A 17,908-nucleotide genomic window follows, 5' to 3' on the forward strand; every position below is an offset into this window, starting at 1 on the left:
TACTTGTCAGAAAGTTGAAAGTTTGGTAGTGATATATAATAGATTTAATTTATCAAAAAGAGTGTAAGAAATAATGTATAGCTTGGAATGGGAAGTGTTTTCAGAGTATACTACTGTTTAAATTGAGTTCTGCCACATAATGTAGGTCTGATACCTATACATCTATAAGATTCCCATACAAATCCATAAGACAGCAGCAATATAATTGAGTACAGATTACTTTCTGGAACAGAATTTTAAATTAAGATGAAGGATCTGGCCACTGTGGATAAACCTGGAGAGGTCCTCATAAACCAGTATCTTGACTTTCTTTTATGACTTAAAAGATTCTATAATTAGAAACACCAATTCCCTGACTAACTCTTATCCTTTGAGTCATTTGCTTGTCAGTGACCAGAATCTCAACTGAGATGGCCAATGCCACACCCTATAATTATTTTGATCAAGGACAGAGTGAAACACTAATTTCCACCCAAGATGCATTGCCCAAGACAACACATGAGCAACCTTGAACAGTTCATTAGTAGGTTACAGTATTCAAACAAGACTGCTAAAGACAATATTCTAGAAGTGGAACCGAAGTTTCACCAAGCTGTAGTCTGGTGTTGCTATTTGTCTCACAGGTCACTGAAAAGAAACAGTTACCAGTTAGGAACTGATCCTACCAGCACTACTGACAGTAATACCAATTTTCAAGTACTCCCAAATGCCTAGCAGCATTTTTCAGGATCAGGCCCTAAAACAGAAGTAGGGAAAAGAGGAAGCAATGTTTTCTTAATAAATTGAAATTATGTAATTTCACTTCAACAGCCCTTCCCTTTTGAGGGACTTGCCAGGACAAAAAAAAAGGGGGGTGGGGGGAAAATCAGTAGAATTCACAGTGCTTCTGGCACACCAGCATGCCCTTAAGTGAATTCAGCTGCTTTTGGTCGCTAGTTTAATATTAATGTTGTCACATCACTATATTTTTAAATGCCAGACTGATATTACCATAACCATATCAGATGCTGAGAACATGTCTTAGTCTCTCTAGTGAAAATTAGTGGCAATGCTTAGATTGTTCTACAAGCTTTCAGTCTGAAATATTTGTGGATGACATATTGTAAGAAAATAGTATGAGCTAAGTAATTAAACGCATGAGCTTTGCATAAAATTAATTGTCATCTTTCACCTAATTTATTTAATTTCCAATTTTTCCAATTCCAAACAAAAGCTAAATACAAATTTAAACAGGTAAGCACTAGTTTTACCCAAAGGGAGCAGGCTTATACAGATTTACTCCAGTAAAGTACTCAACCCTTAAGCAAAAGCCTTCTTTGTCATCAAAACTATACAGTAGTCTTCCTTATTTCATTGCACAGTCTTAAAATGTTCTGCCAGAACCAACTTTTGACACTCCAAACACTATTTTACAGTGAAGTTCACAACTGCTTTATAACGTCTATTTCAAAAACCCTCAATGGGTTTTCCATAAGAAATGTTTTAGAAACCAGTATTTTCCTGCAGTTCGCCAGCAAGTTTACAAGTCTCAACTCTCAAGAAAAAATAATTCTCTACCAAGAACATGGTTTCTGCAGCTACTATTTTACTTTTAGCTGCTTTAACTACTTCAGACTCCAGGTCTGCCTCATAATCTGTATAAATGTATCCAACTCAACAGAATACTTTTTTTATACAGTTATACAGCAACTTGGGGAAAGATCCAAAAGTGAAAGTGCCAGTAAACTTAAACATGGCCCAGCAAAATAAAAAAAGGCAAGAAATGCCTACACTGAATGAGATGCTTTTTTCCTTATAAGAATTCTTTCCCCACATTTACATTTCTATTGTAACAGCCACTTTTCTGTTCATTAGAATGAATAGGATAGTGCTCTCTGATACAATCATTAACAGCAAAGCTATAAGGCTTTTATACCCGTTACATTCACTTCTCACCCTCCAAATACTGATGACTAACATTAGATGTTAGGGGCATGATCAGCACAAATGGGAACACCACCACCAAATGATCACCTTGTGCTTTCAGATACATTTGTTTCAGTGTACAACAGTCCTTTCATTTCACATTTTAGTAAGATGCTGACACAATGCAAAAATATGCAGAGCATCCTCTCTTTCACAAGGTCCATGCAGAAAACATTTAAAAAAATTGTAAAGTTCTGATACAAATGATTAAAAAATAATCCAGGATGATAAAGTTTCACAATGTATAGTGTTCTGAACATGAGTCCATTTTCTTCTAAATTCTGAAAGAATGAAGTGGTGAGGAAAGTGAGAATTCACTGCTGCATTCTGTGATCTTCCCCATTTTGCTGGCCAGTACCCTACTCTGGCATGTAAGGACGGAGGTGATCCTCTATGGTACCAACCGCCCAGTGGGTGAGCTGTTCCTGTGGCAGGTACAGGCAGATGCTGCATAACTTGAAGATTGTAGCTTTGTTTTTTGGAGTCTGGGAGGGGGAAAAAAGAAGAAAAGAAAAAAAAAGCATTTAGTTTGTTCAGACCTAACATGTGGTCAAACAAAAAGTTACATTTGCACAGGTTTAATATTTACCCTTCCCCACTCAAAACAATCCCTACAAATAAATGAAAGATTCTTATAACCACTCTGCTTCAACCCCTTCTGTGTATGCAGTCTGATCAAAATATTGAACAATGTCAAACTATTTAACAAGTTTTTACAACCATGAGTGGAATTTGACAAGTAGTATAGTGTCTTTGAAAGAGGGGCTAACAAATTAGACTTAGTGTGTGAAGATTTAACATTAGCTTTAGAACAATTAAGAGATTCACCAGAATATATTTTCATACAAAAATAAGTTATTCAGCTCTACATGGGGAAACTACACCGCCACATCTCCTCAGGCTGAGATCTCAGCTCTCAAACTAAATTGAATATAATCTGGTCATGGTCAGCATGCAGAATAGAGAGGCAGCACTATTCTCTGCTTCAGTACCAAATCAATACCCCAATATTAAGGTACACTGTTTGAGCTCCCCATGACTATGAGTAGTCAGGATCTGCTGAAGATCACTTGGCATTTTGAGACTAAGGTGGTAGCTACAGTGTTTCCTAGCCAGAAAACAGTTTGGATAATTAGAATTCCCCAATTTCCTCCAATAGTTTCAAATAGATACTGTACTTGCTTCCTGTTCTGTCAGTTGCATTTAACAAGCTATTAAAATAAGATCCTGTTTTCAACCTCAAGATTGCTGAGTTTGCCTCGTTTACACAAAGCTGTTCTAAATTAAGGGTGGGAGAAGTTGGTGGTAAGATGTGGTATAGAGGTAGGCTTCTGCAACCTTTTGGGGTTTGTGTAGCTCATGTGGTCATGCATTGCGATTCTAGTCCAAAGCATGAAGAGCTTGTCCAGAACTACCAGCTTTCTTTGGTTGTTTTAAATTAACCCAAACATTTATAAGTATTTATTTAGGAAACATTGAGGTAAACCCAAGGATTTCAAGGGAATTCTGAAAAGAAGTTACATTTGGAACAGCAGAGGTTTTACAAGTGAGTTTAGAAAGGTAGCCCTCTTTTGATATTTGAACAAATGAGAGTTACAGTTAAATTAGAAGTCTTTGGATCCTGAATTGTCAGCCCTGCTTGAGGTTATTGCAGCAGCCACCCAATAAGAAAGTACTTGCTATTGTTCGCTAACTTTAAATTTGGATTTTTTTCCTGCCATGGTTATGCCAGTTTGATCAGTTTAAAAAACAAAACAGAATTGTTTCAAGCATTAGTCATTTAAATGTAATACATTTCTAACTTGATATCTATTTTCAAAGTTCCACGTATGGTTTCTGCTGTAGGGAAAGGGGAACAATATTAGGGATTTGCAAGTCACCAGTAGCCTCCTGGAACACTGGAAGATTGGGCTGGGATCTCTCTCCCTATACACAAGAAACACTCCGCTTTCCTCCTCAACTTCACCGCTGTGTTGACCAAAGACAATATTTGGGATAGCAAGGGAAATACCATTAAGAAAGGCAAAAGAGATTTAGTAGTCAAGAAGGCAGTTACAGATCACAGCAATCCAACTATTGGTGGAGGAAACTGGCATAGGTTATATCATTGAGGAAGCCCTAATTTAAAGGGTTTGCCTTACTGTTTTCTGAGCAGGGCATATGCAAAGCAGTGGTCTGAGCAACGCTTCTGGTGAGTCAATGACTAGTTATATTATTTTCTTACACCAGGTATCTTAAACCTGAAAGGGCCTGGAAAGCTAAAGATGCCAAGAGAAGGGGGGGGTGGCAACTCTTCCCTTCCTTGAAATTCTGCATCAAAGAGGGTGTGGTGAGCAAAGGAAGAAAACTTAGTGAAAACTCCTCTAGATTAGTTGGAAGAGGAGACAAATTAGGTTAGGCTACTAGATACACACACACACACGGAAATTTTACTTCTCAAACTAGAGACTCTTCCAAGTCCAGCATCGTAGTCTTATGAAAGAGAAGAGGCAACCTGTATTAGCTGTTTCGTGCTAGCTACTGTATATGGAAATCAGACAGACAGTCACTGGCTTCCTCTTCCATGAGGTTTTACATAATGGTTTAGAGCAAGGGATTGGTCTGAAAAAGGGGTCTGCTAAAGGAGGAGTTGAGTGAGCAAAGACTTAAGTTTCCACAAAGCTTGTTGTCCCTGTTTACAGGGCTTTGGAGCGGAGCCCGGAGCAGCAGGTTTTTGCCTGGAGCGGAGCCGGAGCACAGCTCCAAAGCCCTGCCAGCTTATATAAAGTCCTGACATCTACTCTCACAAGTGGTATGGAAAAAACTTGATCTCAAAACAGTCTCAATATTCTGTGATGGCAACCATTTGTTAACACTAACTCTTGCTTCTAGGTAAGTTAACATAAATGGCAAAATATAAACTTAGTGATTAGTTTGATTTAGCAATTTCTTCAGTCTATAGCTAACATAACTAATTGTGGAAGGTATTGTCCTTCTCCAGCAATAGTAATCCTACTTTTAACTGTTGCTGTTCAAAAAAATTGTTAAAAAGCTCATTACCTAGCTTTTGGACAAAATGATCAGTTTTAAAACCTGCAAGAATGGGGGCTGTTGCAATGGAAGACAGATTCAGTTCTACATAGATACTAGTGAGCATGGTATAAGAACCTGAGAGCCTTCCAGTGCAGCATGACTAACATGTCATATGTTTGTTCTCATCTTCTCCTCAGGGGGACAAGCATGCACAGCAATTTTCAAATACATGTGTATACTAGAGAAAGCAAAGTCAAAGAACTTCTCCAAGTTCAAGCTACTTAAGGTGGTGAGGTTTGTAATGGTCCTTAAAGAGCACATTCCAGTCTTGGGCCAGCTCCAGACAAAGGTCAGTCTCCTAAACAACCTAGCTTTACCCTTATTGTAGAGACAGTGTTCCACTGTGCCACAGGAGCAAAAGTTGTCAACCGTGGCTCTCACGCCAGAGCTATAGTCTATCTTATATGTACACTGAGTCTCTTCAGTAAGGACAAATGCAGAGTACTCCACTTAGGAAGGAACAACCAGTTGCACACATACAAAATGGGAAATGACTACCTAGGAAGGAGTACTGTGAAATGGGTCAGTGGATCATAAGCTAAATATGTTAAAAAAACCTCATTCTGGGATTTTTTTGGGGGGGGGGGGGTGCATTAGCAGGGGTGTTGTAAGCAAGACAAAAAATAATTCTTCTGCTCTACTCCACACTGATTAGCCTCAACTGGAGAACTGTGTCAAGTTCTGGGTGCCACATTTCAGGAAAGATGTCGACAAACTGAAGAAAGTCCAAAAAGCAACAAAAATGATTAAAGGTCTAGAAAACATGACCCATAAGGAAAGATTGAAAAAAAATGGTTTTGTTTAGTCTGGAGAATAGAAGACTGATGGGGGACATGAGTTTTCAAGTATACAAGAGTTATTACAAGGACGAGGAGGGAGAAAAATTGTTCTCCTTAACCTCAGAGGATAGGACAAGAAGCGATGGGCTTAAATTGCAGCAAGGGCAGTTTAGGTTGGACATTAGGTAAAACTTCTTTAAACTGCTTCATAATTGGAGATTTTTAAGAGCAGGTTAGACAAACACCTGTCAGGGATGGTCTAGATCAGTGGTTCTCAACCCATTTACCACTGTGTACCGTATATGCAGTTCTGTGTTAGGTGGGCCACATCCACACAAAATATACTACTTTTATGCCCCAAGGATTTCACATGGGCTGCAGTTATGTGATGACTGGGCCGCATGCAGCCTATGTGTTGAGAACCACTGGTCTAGATAATACTTAGTCCTGTCTTGAGTGCAGGGGAGTGGACTAGAAGACTGAGGTCCTTTCTAGTTCTAGGATTCTAGGAATTCAGGCAATTGAGCGCCTTGAAAATAGTTAGATGTTTTAAAAGAGGATGCTATTTAGGATACTATTCCTGTCTAATGGAGATGTTTCTGTAGTTTGATATGAGAAACATGGCAGGGCTCCAAATAGGCCTCTGACTGATCATTGGCCTGAGTAGGAGGGATTTTTGACAATGACCATTTTGTATGTATAAGAATTAAGTCTTCGACAAGATCTGCAATGTTTAGAAGATGAAAGTGTTATGAAACCACTGAACTGTTCTTCCAATAATTCTTCATTCCAACTGTAAGTTGTGAGTTAAGTTACTTAATGAAACTACAAAAAGGATTAAGCCAAAATTGCTTTGATTTTTCAAAATATAAGGAATCTGTTTTAGCAATTATTTCCAATAGATTCCAGAACAAAAAAGCCCTGAATCAATCTTATTTGGCAACATTTTTTGCTTACATCCAGTTGTTGCATCTTTAAGTCTTCAGAATGGTGGTTTGTTGTACCACCACATAATAGCAAGCATACGACCACGGCAATTTTGTTCATGTAAACTTAAATAATTAAATACTTACAACTAGATCACTTATAAACCCTTGGACAATTATTCTCCTTTCATGTGCTTACAAAAGGATAAAGTGTTGTCTCATAAGCTAAGACTTAATATTCCAGGTCCTTAAAACTATGCTCTGAAAAGTGTGAAGAGGACAAATTTACCTGCAAGTGCTGTCTGTCAATGAAGAGAAACACTGACTGGTTAGGATTGTTGATAACAATTCCAGTCTTGTCCTTTCGGCTCAGAACATGCAGAAACTGTTTTTCATAGTCACCATGATGAAATTCAAACTTGGCCTGTACAGGAATAAAGGCAGTGTTTACAAACAAAGCTTACCACATTAAATTACTAACATTCTGTGTTTGATCTGAGTAGGTTCAGACTCATAAAATCCAGAGCTGATCCCTCTCTACTGCTCAGATTTAAGCTTGGGGGAAGAGACACTATGATCAGTTTTACTGCTGCTCATTAGGTTTGTAAACAGTGGAGAACGTGACCAGAGAGGTACATTTCATTCTGCTACTGGACAGAGACGTAAGCAGTGCGGAGGCACATGAGCAAGCTGCATTATTATAACAAACAAAAAAAAGCTCTAGGTTTATTTATTTTGCACACCTGACAGCACTTCAGAGTATTGTCAGTTTTTCCTGAAATATGGGTGTCAATTATGAAGGGGGGGGAGAAGAGAGAAAAATATTTTAAAAAGTTGAAGTTCAATTGATAAAAAATGACAATGCAACTGTAGGCCAAGTGTGTAGTACCTAAAAATATCGGTTTGAAATTGACTTTCAAATTAACTGTATCCTTGTAAGAACTCCAAATGGATTAATTATCTTGCTTGATGAGTGTTGCTCCTTAACTTTATCTGAGCAAACTTGCACCCATTTAGCTATATCAGTTTAAACTAGGCTTACCATCCATCCGGGTTTCCCCGGACATGTCCGGCTTTTTTAGCTTTAAATGGCTGTCCGGGAGGGATTTCTAATAAGGTAGAAATGGCCAGGATTTCCCCCTTCCCTTCATGCAGAGTGCGGCACGGCTGATTGGACGGCTGTGCCTGATTGAAAGCCGTTCGCAGCCACTGGGTCCTCTAGCAGCCAGAGTCCCTCCCCCGCTCCCTCCTCCCCCACAAAGCAGCGCCTTATTTGTTTGGCTGCACGTGGAGCCCACAGCTCTCCCTCGGCCTGGTTGGGGGGGGGGCAGGCAAGGGACAGGGAACGGGGGGGTTAGATTGGTCGGGGGTTCTGGGGGGGCTGTCGGGAGAAGGGGGTGTAGAGAGCGGTTGGGGCAGTCAGGGGACAAGGAGCAGGGAGCCAGATAGGGGGTGGGGTCCTGGGGGGCAGTTAGGGGGATTCTGAATGAGGTGGGAAGTGGGAGGGGGCAGGGCTGGGGTGGGGCTAGGGCAGCACCCCATGTCCTCTTTTTTGATTGTTGAAATATGGTAACCCTAGTTTAAACATGCACATATAGCTAAAGTTGTGCAAGTCTGCTTACACCAGACCTTAAGAGTTAGACTTTTTGCAGTGTGTAGCTAGTAAGAGAGTATGGATAAAAATTACCAATTTCAAGGGCATCAAATTACATCAAGAATGGAAGAACTATTTACAAATGCAAGAGACATTAGCATTGCTTTAGAGGCTGTCAAATTAAGAAACATTTTAACAAAAACAGATTTCTTTTTACACCCTGAACTACTAAAACTGCTACTTTAGTAGTTACATTCTCAAAGCCAGGTTTTTTTTTGTTTCTTTGTTTGTTTTTGCGCATTTACTCAGCTTAGACAAGAAAAATAGTGCTTACAGTACTTCACTTTCTGATTCTCATGCACTAGCACTATTTGTGCATTTAGGATGCATTAAAAAATTAATTTAAGTTCTAATAGATCCCTAGAAGTTTTATAAAGTAACAAAATCTAAGTCGTTTAAACAAAAAAAACCCACAAAAAAAACAAAACAAAAAACCACACCACACATATCCCAAGTAGTTTAAAAAACAAAAAACAAACCATGCCAGCACCCTTTTGAAGGTGACTTGCATAGCAAAGGGTCACTTATACATTGTAGAGCAGACAACTTCTTCCAAGGCTTGTCAATGCTGTTAAAAAAAGTTAAACTAAGTCCTTGCCCTCCTTGGGCTTTTTTGGTTTGCTGTAGGTGAAAAACTGACAGGGTAGTGACTTGGATAATTTGACACCTGAGCAACTTTCCCAACCCTCAATTGAGGAAGACGGGGATATTTGAGTATTCTGCTGCAAGAGAGAAATTTTATAGACATCTGGGAGATGTCAAGAAATATATTCAACATCTCCCCTTCAACCGAGAGCTAGGAAAGCAGCAACTTATGATTCTACTCATTGTGAGTGGGCCAGTTAAAAACTGGATCGAAGTCTTCATGGGGCACATCCCTCACTATCATGAAATGTCATGGTATTTGTCAAGTAAAATAGAAGCTTAGACTTTAGACAATTTACACATTGTTAAGCAGCATTACAGGGCACAAGCACTTTTCTCGGCAGTTCACTTTTAGGGCATGGCTACACTTGCAGTTGTAGAGCACTGGGAGTTAAACCAACCTTCAGAGACCGCAGCAGGGAAAATGCTGCCAAGTGTTTACACTCTCAGCTGGAAGCGCACTGGCGGCCACATTAGCAGCTCTTCCAAAGCCACAAAGAGCAGTGCATTGTGGTAGCAATCCCAGCATGCAGGTGGCTGCAATGTGCTTTTCAAATGCAGGGGGTGGGGTGGAGTGGAGTGTGACAGGGAGTGTGTTGTGTGTATGTGGAGGGAGAGAGAGTGGGTTTTTGGGGGGCTGAGAGCATGTCCGCATGCTGTCTTGTAAGTTCAGACAGCAGATCTCCCTCCCCACCCACCCCCGCCTCTCTCACTCACTCAAAGCAAGCAGCATTTCTTTGTCCCGGAGCAGATAAGCAGCCAGCTGTCAAAAACTGAGCTTTGAAAGGGCATATCCGCATTTCTACAGCAAGTTCAAAACAATGACAAGGAAGAGTGGCCATTTGACTTAAGGAGATTATGGGATGTTTCCGGGGGTCAATCAGAGCGCAGTAATGCAACACCTTGTTCACACTGGTGCCGCGGCACTCCAGCGGAGGCGCAGCAAACCTTATTCCACTCGCTGAGGTGGAGTACCAGCAACGCTGTAGCTGCAGAGTCAGAGCACTCTACGTGCCTTGACAGTGTGGACAGGTAGTGAGCTAGTGTGTCCGGGGCTCCTTTATTGCACTGTTAACTCGCAAGTGTAGCCAAGCCCTTAGTTGCAGATGCATTCAGTTTTAAGAATATACTGAGTAGAATTCTAAAAAAAAAAAAAAAAAAAAAAAAAAAAAAAAAAAAAACTTATTTTTGCAGAAAACTAGTGGCTATTATGTATGCTGCACAGTAAAGCATACACTGTTTTCCTTATCACTGTTTTCCAAATCTAAGAGTATTTAGATTTTATAGAAAAGAATGGTATATTTAACTCTTTAACTCGAAGCCTGAAGTGAGATCTGTGCAAAGTTTGTTCGCTTTTCGTTAGGAAACACTAATCTTGCTCTCTGGTGTCTCAAGTGTAGCGGAAATTAAGACAGCTGGCTGCTTAAATAAAAAGTGGAGTTGCAAGCAGTTTCAGATACTCTGCTGGCTTTCCTTTCCAGTTTGCAGCTTTACAATCAAATTTTCCTTTTGGTTCTCACTCAGCTTATTTATGAAACACAAACGGGAAGTGATGCTGACTGTACACTTAAAAGTATTGACAAAGAAGTTAGTAAACTCAAGGAATTATGTAGTCCCTCACTCAGACATCGTAGGTGTTAACCATAACACAGACACATTAAAAAATTTAGACAAAAGGTTCCATTTCAACCCAGTGTCTAACAGGAACTTCATCTTGTTTTGTTAGAATACCTTTGCATCACTGATGGCAGCACAACACTTGGAATTGCTTATTGCCTGTTACGCAATAGCAAGGAGCAGAGAGCATAAAGTATTTTCAATATCTGAATGTAATAAGCTAAGGCTGGCTGTGAAACATGTATATAATAACTCATTAACTTCAAGCCAAGAAATGAAAGAGCACTAGCATCTAAACTTTAGTCGCTCCCCTCTTCCATTTATCAAACATTAACAATTCCATTTATCAGGGGAACTTTCATTATCTAAAAAAGGTTGAAGTAATCAAGTTTGGATTGTACTGAAAACAGGAATGTCCAATTCCAGTTTCTGCATCTTCTAACATTCACAAAAGTTGAAATTGCATATCTTTCAGATTCTAATAGTGGTATTGGCAGACGAATGGATATAAACTGGCCGTGGGGAAGTTTAGGCTTGAAATTAGACGAAGGTTTCTAACCATCAGAGGGGTGAAATTTTGGAACAGCCTTCCAAGGGAAACAGTGGGGGCGAAAGACCTCTCTGGCTTTAAGATTAAGCTAGATAAGTTTATGGAGGGAATGGTTTGATGGGATAATGTGATTTTAGTCAATTAGTCAACAAAGTGCCATCGCTGGTAAATAGTATCAATGGTCAATGAGGGTCTGGCTGGAGAATCTTGCCTGCATGCTCGGGGTTCTACTGATTGCCATATTTGGGGTCGGGAAGGAATTTTCCTCCAAGGTAGACTGGCAGAGGCCCTGGAGGTTTTTCGCCTTCCTCCGCAGCATGGAGTGGGGGTCGCTAGCTGGAGGATTCTCTGTGACTTGAAGTCTTTAAATCACAGGATTTGGGGACTTCAACAGCTGAGCTAAGGGAAAGGGGGTGGGTCAGCTTTTGTGGCCTGCATCATGCGGGAGGTCAGACTAGATGATCATAATGGTCCCTTCTGACCTTAAAGTCTATGAGACTTTTAGTATGTGTAACAAAAGAAAGTATGCATTCAATATTTTAGCTGCTTTGTAACAACAGAAGTGGCCAATAAATTCTCAAGCATTTATAAGCTATCACTAGTATCCTGACACCAATTTATTGGTTATGAAAATTAATATACAAGCAACATGTACAACATGCTCACTATCATTCTAGTTCAAAAGAGAATATATTTATGCTAAGTAAAGGCCTGATCCTGCATCACTGAAGTCAATAGGAGCTTTACCATGGACTTCAATGAGCACAAGCTCAGGACCAAAGAGGAGTAGTTTGACAATACTTGAACTAAAAATCCTCTCTCATATCCTATGGCAAGCTGAAGCTGCTTGCACATTCACCTAGCTGCTATGACTTCTCCTGCATTATGTTTGTAATAGCATTAAATTGGCAGGAGCTCACTATACACTGCTACAAAGAGCCTAAGGAACAAGTTGGTATTTCACAGGAAATATTAAAATCTTAACATTTCAAATAAGTTACTGGTTTTTTTTTTAAATTTACAAAATACCTGAACAGGCCTATAGGGCTCATCATCAGATCCCTTCCACCGAGAAAACAGGAGACAGACTATCTTCTCAATATCATTCCGAGGCCAAAGAATGAAGTCCATCTCTTGGGTACAGCCAATTACATCCTGCAAGAAGGAGTTGAGTGGATCACTTGTAAATTACTCTTACAGCATGATCAATGCAAGAGCAGATATTCACTTTTACATAAAGTAACAATGTTCACAATTCTTAAATTTGTCTCCACATTCTTCCATCCTAACCCACTAGTTTATCTGATCTACCTGTTATGTCTAGTCTGAGAAAGCAAATGCTTTGGGACAAGAACTGGGAGAAATTTTCTGTGTGCACAAGAGCTAGCATGGAGACCTAGTTGGCTTTTTTACATGCTACTGCAAAGTAAGTGTTACATAACAGTTCCTCCTTTTGCAACTTCTAATCTCAAAGAAGATTATAATTTTTTCATGGATTATCTGAGTCATTCATTTCAATATTAATTTAAAAATGGAATAAGCATTTAGCCATCCCACAAAAATACTGCTTTTTGAAGATTAATATTTGCCCACTAGAAGAGGACAAGGCTGGCAGGAAGAACTTTCAAATTTCTAAATATATAATCTGTCCCATTCAAGTACAAATGGAGAGTTTCAGTAATTACACAAATACACAAGTAAATCTGATTCCAGGATAAGCACGTGCCACATCTCAGTTCAGCCCCCAACCTGTACCCATAATTCACCATTCTTTATGTACCCAAAATTCTAGTTCAAAAAAAGACTGGAGAAATGCAGGATTGGGCCCAGGATTTGTAAGAACAGCTCACAATTGTTCAGAATTCAGGCCAAGAACTAGTAAGTTTAAGGAATAACTTTACCCTGCGCATAGACTGGTAGCGGGGTGCATGAAGCTGTACTACATCCTTCTGTAGAAGCTCTATGGAACTTTCCAAGGAATAGCTGGAATCCCGCACACCTTTCAGGATATTTTCTTCATAATTATTGGTCATGACTGGTATCACTTCAGACACTTCAAAAAGTGCTGACTTCTTCTTCTAAAAAAAGAAAAAAAACAGTAGTCACATTAGGGCTCTATCCTTTTTCCAAGCAGTTTGTGATTATAACAACATTTCAAAGCCTGCATGTTTTCCCCTCAGTGCTAGTGTTGCTTAAGCACTGCATTAGTGGTGCATCTTGGAGTCATAACTCAGTCTTAAGTTGTTTGTAAAACTCTTCAAGACTGAGAATAAGTCAAAGAGCTCTATTAGACAGGCCCCAATCCCCACAAAAGCTTTTTTACACACATGCTTCAAGTTAAACACATGCACAAGCATTGATAGGACTGGAACTTTGTCAAAATTTGACAGCTGAGGTCTTGGCAACAGCTCTAGATAGAGATTTCTGCTGGTGAACCAAGTTAATCAAAGGCATTTCACATCTGTAAAGTTGTCAATTTCCAACAAATGGAAATTTAAGCGTCTCTTTCCCCCTACTAAAAGAACTCCACTATCAGTAGAAGGGAAGCAGATCCAATTTGGGAACAATTTTAAGGGTGAGTCCACACTAGAAGTGCTACAGTGTGCGTCTGCAGTATAAGCCAGACAGAGCTCTCCTGTCAACTTAATTACTCCACCTCCATGAGGGATAGGAGCTATGTCGCAGGAGAAGTTCTCCCACTGACTTAGTGTAACTTAACTCGCTCATGTGTATGGATTATTCACACCCCTAAGCAACACATTATACTGAAGCAGGTGGTAGTGTAGAATTTGTCCAGGAAGAACAGGGGAGACCTGCATATCCATCATCACTAGACAAACTCTGAATACTATTTGCCATGGATGGGTATCACTCTCACAAAACTGGAGTTAGATTCAGAGCTAGAGGCTTGTCAACACCATCTCAAGGAGTTCAGGGAAGGAGCTTTCAGAAAGTAACTGCAGATTAAGGCCATGTCTACTCTTACAAGCAGCATCGATACAGTTGTGCTGCTGTAAGATCCCTCGTGTAGCCCTGTTACGATGACGACAGAGAGAGCGTCTCCCACCACACCAACACAGTGCTGTGCACATGAGCGCTTATGCCAGCAAAACTTATGTCGCTCGGGGGTGGGGGGTTGTTTTTCCACACCTCTGAGCACCAAAAGTATTGCCGACTTAAGTGCTAGTGTAGACATGGCCTAAAAAATGTGTCTTAAGTCTGCTCAATTTCTTAGCATCACATTCTGGAATATAGCCTCCTCCCTCATTCCTGGAATAAACACATACTGCAGTAGTTAAAAGTTTTCATCCTAGTTTAGTACGTCAAACTAGTTTAAATTTAATGAATTATCCTAGAAATTCAATCTAATTCTAAGTGAACCAAAGAGTTTTACAAATATTAAAGTGAAAAAATAGCTGCCAACAGTTAGACAGAACCCACATTGAAGATACAAATGCAGGTATAGATGAGTTATCCAAGGACAAACATGACAACATCCAGAAGTTCTGTTCACTGCAGCCAAACAAATAAAAACTTGTTTTCAAGAATGACAGCGGCAGCTTCAGATATCCATGCACATTTGTACCATTTCAAGAGGTGTTTTAAAAGGAAGTCACAACCAACTTCTGTTTTAATCTGATAAAGGTGATAACTTCAGTAGCTGTTGCAGCCAATTCTCCGTCACAACTGTGACTCTCATAAGCACATTAGCATCTGATTCAGGCCCCAAATTAGGCTTCATAGACAAGTTACATACTTTACTTTTTAATTCCCTCCCACTCTGGGAAAAGATTTATTTGGATGCAAGTGTCCCAATGATGAGCTTGCAACCATTATGTTACAAGCCTGTGCAAGCACATGACAAATGAAAGCCAGAGTCACTTAAAGGCAAACTTTAAGACAGTATGGTGACAAATGGATTTTAAATTTCATTTTTGACCTTCGATCATTTTGCAAAATAACTGTTAACCGTTAGAGTTGAAATCCTATGGTAACAGACAAGACAAAAAAGATTTTAAAATGAAGTTACCTTGTCCTTGAATACAAAGGCAATATACATCTTGAAATCAAACTGGTCAGCTAAAGATTCTTTTTTCTTTCTAAGCTGAGCTCGAAGTCTGTTCAGAGCTTGTTTCTTCCGGGAGTTTGGGTCCCCCATTTTGTAACACAGGTGGTACTAAAGCCTTTGGAAACTGTCACTAAACTATGGGCACTTTTTCATAAGACTCAAGTACAACAGAAACAAGTCATTTTATCCCCGCTAATACGACTGAATAGATAAAACGCGAATGTAACCCAAAAAAACGCACCTCAGGTAATATTTTATGACGCTATCACATTAGAGGGGTCAAGAAACAAAATATGTAATCGTCCAACCATGATTGGACAAGAGGCGATTCTGCAACAGTACCAAGAAAAAACAAAACCTAAAAATTCTGAAGAAAATATGCTTGTGTGAAGAGTTTAACCACACAAATAAGTGGGTGAGAATGAAAAGGAAAAAAAAAATCTTATCACGATTTATGTGTACAATAAAAAGCAACTGGCACAAGCCCAATCCATGTGGGGTTATTTTTGCCTTGCTTACAAAAAAAAAAAGAAAAGAAAAATATATATATAAAAAACAAATTACAAATTGCGTTTTACCCCAGCCAGATTCATGACTCTGCTGATTATTATTCTCAGATTTCCACTATTGCTATGTTCCCCCTTTTTTTTTTTTTTTTAGGATTATTACACTTGATGGAGAGCAGAGAAGAGAGTGCAGAGGAAGAGGAGTGCACGTCCCGGGAGGTACGAGATTTCCCTGCCAACAAAATCATCAACTACAAATAACACGGCGCTGGTTTGCAGAAGAGCAAAGAGGAAAAACAGCGGAGTCATTTCTAATTTCATCCTGCTCATCATCAGGCACATCATCGCCCTAAGGCTGCCGCTACCAAGGAGAAGAGGGATCATGATGGCCATAGATGAGGGGTGGGTGTGGTCGAAGGGACAATATTCTCTCACCTAGAGACTCAAACACGACTTGATACCTCGGTCCCGACTCTCCCCACCCCTCGGGGTGAGAGTCCTACATTCCCCAACACCCCACAGTCTCCCTGGGCTGCTGATCCCCCGGGGATCCTCCTCTCTCTGCCGCTGCGCTCCGCAGGGAGCCCGATTTAGCTGGGGCTAGGCATGGCCGATGCTTTTCACTTCCCCTTGGGCCTCTCCCTACACAAGGCGGCGGCGGGCGGCCTGTGCCCAGGGCAGCGAGGCACCGACTCAGTGGCCTGGGGTTCCCCCTCTCACTTCATGGTAGCGACTTTACAGACATGGAGAGGCCGGTGGGTTGTTTTAAAAACAGATTTGGGGGGTGGGGGGAGGTGCAAATTTTTACCAATTTCCCCCCGTTTATTTTGAAAATTTGGTGGCAGATTTTTTGCACACAAAAAAACAAAAACAAAAACAAAAAACCACCCTTTTAAGGTTATTTTTGCCTCACTCCAGCCATTTTTTCTCCAGGGGGTTGGGGCTTTTAAAAGGGTTTTAACCCAAAATAAAGTCGTCGGACTAGGTTAAAGAAACCCACCGATTTTTTCCTCCCCTCTCAAAAAAACACCCCCAAATCCCCCCCAAGCAGGAGACGGAGAGACTCAGGCAGAAACCGAGGCCCGCTCGCTACCCGCAGCCGGCGGGCGCAGGAGGAGCAGTGGAGGCGGCGGCGCTGCTAGCAGCACGGGCAGGAGCCATGTCAAGATAAAGCCACGAAGTCGCCGAGCCCCCCCATCCCTGCTGCACTGGACACGGTGACCGGGCCGCCCGCTCTGCCGCTGCTCAGCCCCAGCGTGGTCCCCATAGTCTAGCTCAGCGCCCCGGTGCCGGGGGAGGGGAAATGGTGGCGGAGGCGGCAGCGGAGGAGGGAGGAGGAGGCCGGGTCCCTGCGCTAGCGGCTCCTACGGAGAAGACCAGGCGATGGCGGCGGGTCCCGGCGGCGGGTGCGTGGGGAAACCTCGCACCGCCCAGGCGGCCCCGGCGTTTCCTCTCAGCGGCGGCGAGAGCGGAGGCGCCTCTGAGGCCCGGGAGCGACTGGCAGCGACAGGACGGAGCGAGAACAAACAACTTAAAATGGCAGCGCCTGCCCGAGTCAGAGACCAGACGCCGCCCGGACTCACTGCGCAAGCGCGCTCTGCTGGCACGTACCATCTCCCATCTCTGCGGGGGGGCGTGAGCCTAAGACCCAGCAGTGAGCCCACCGTAGCGGCCAAGCTAGTGGTGCCTTTGGCAGGGGGGAAGAGCCAGCTTATGCCACGCACGTGACAGGGAAAGCGGGGGAGGGGGAGGGAAGGCTGTGCATCGCTTTACGGTACGGAACCCGGGTCCCCCCCCAGTTCAGCGCAGGTCACAGGGCTCTAGCGACGCACGTGACCCGCAGCCATCGCCGCTGCTTCCCGCTCGGGGACCCGGATGGAGTTGCTCAATCTGACCCACGCTGCCCCTCCCCCAACAGGGACACGAGGGGGAGGGGAGCGGGGCGTCTCGGTCTCGCCCCATGCCCCGCCCTTGGCTCTGGGCGGGGCTCCGGGCGTTGCCTTCAATCGCTGGGGCCCAGGGTAGGGTTAGCATCCCCCCGCCTTCCCGCCCCACAGTGCCGCGCGCCCAGACGGCGGCCGCGGCATCCTCCGCCCGCAGAGAGCCAGGCGTGGGGGGAGGCGGC

At 42.0% G+C, this 17,908-nt stretch overlaps 1 protein-coding gene across 3 annotated transcripts; it reads right to left on the reverse strand.

The window, feature by feature from the left end:
- Window positions 1-1,142: 1,142 nt before the first annotated feature.
- Window positions 1,143-17,358, reverse strand: C2H6orf62 (chromosome 2 C6orf62 homolog). Of its 3 annotated transcripts, none has more exons than XM_005281405.5 (5): window positions 15,239-17,358; window positions 13,110-13,286; window positions 12,238-12,363; window positions 7,032-7,166; window positions 1,143-2,450 (listed from the first exon to the last, which is right to left on the reverse strand). In XM_005281405.5, the coding sequence occupies exons 1-5, from the start codon at window positions 15,365-15,367 to the stop codon at window positions 2,325-2,327; spliced, it is 693 nt and encodes a 230-aa protein (XP_005281462.1). In that variant the 5' UTR covers window positions 15,368-17,358; the 3' UTR covers window positions 1,143-2,324. The 3 variants fall into 3 exon arrangements, with proteins under 3 accessions (XP_005281462.1, XP_065438060.1, XP_065438062.1); XM_065581988.1 differs by having other exon boundaries at window positions 13,110-13,283; window positions 15,239-15,813; XM_065581990.1 differs by lacking the exon at window positions 1,143-2,450 and adding an exon at window positions 3,791-3,933 and having other exon boundaries at window positions 15,239-17,347.
- Window positions 17,359-17,908: the final 550 nt, after the last annotated feature.

This window comes from Chrysemys picta, chromosome 2 (assembly GCF_011386835.1).
Source record: "Chrysemys picta bellii isolate R12L10 chromosome 2, ASM1138683v2, whole genome shotgun sequence".
Taxonomy (NCBI): domain Eukaryota; kingdom Metazoa; phylum Chordata; order Testudines; family Emydidae; genus Chrysemys; species Chrysemys picta.

Bases quoted from the DNA above. Each gene is read 5' to 3' on its own strand.
- C2H6orf62 (XM_005281405.5), bottom strand. From the start codon at position 15,367: ATGGGGGACCCAAACTCCCGGAAGAAACAAGCTCTGAACAGACTTCGA. The intron at 13,287-15,238 runs GTAACTTCATTT...TTCTTTTTTTAG, and splicing joins CCTTTGTATTCAAGGACAAG to AAGAAGAAGTCAGCACTTTT. The intron at 12,364-13,109 runs GTAAAGTTATTC...TCCTTCTTGCAG, and splicing joins GCTACCAGTCTATGCGCAGG to GATGTAATTGGCTGTACCCA.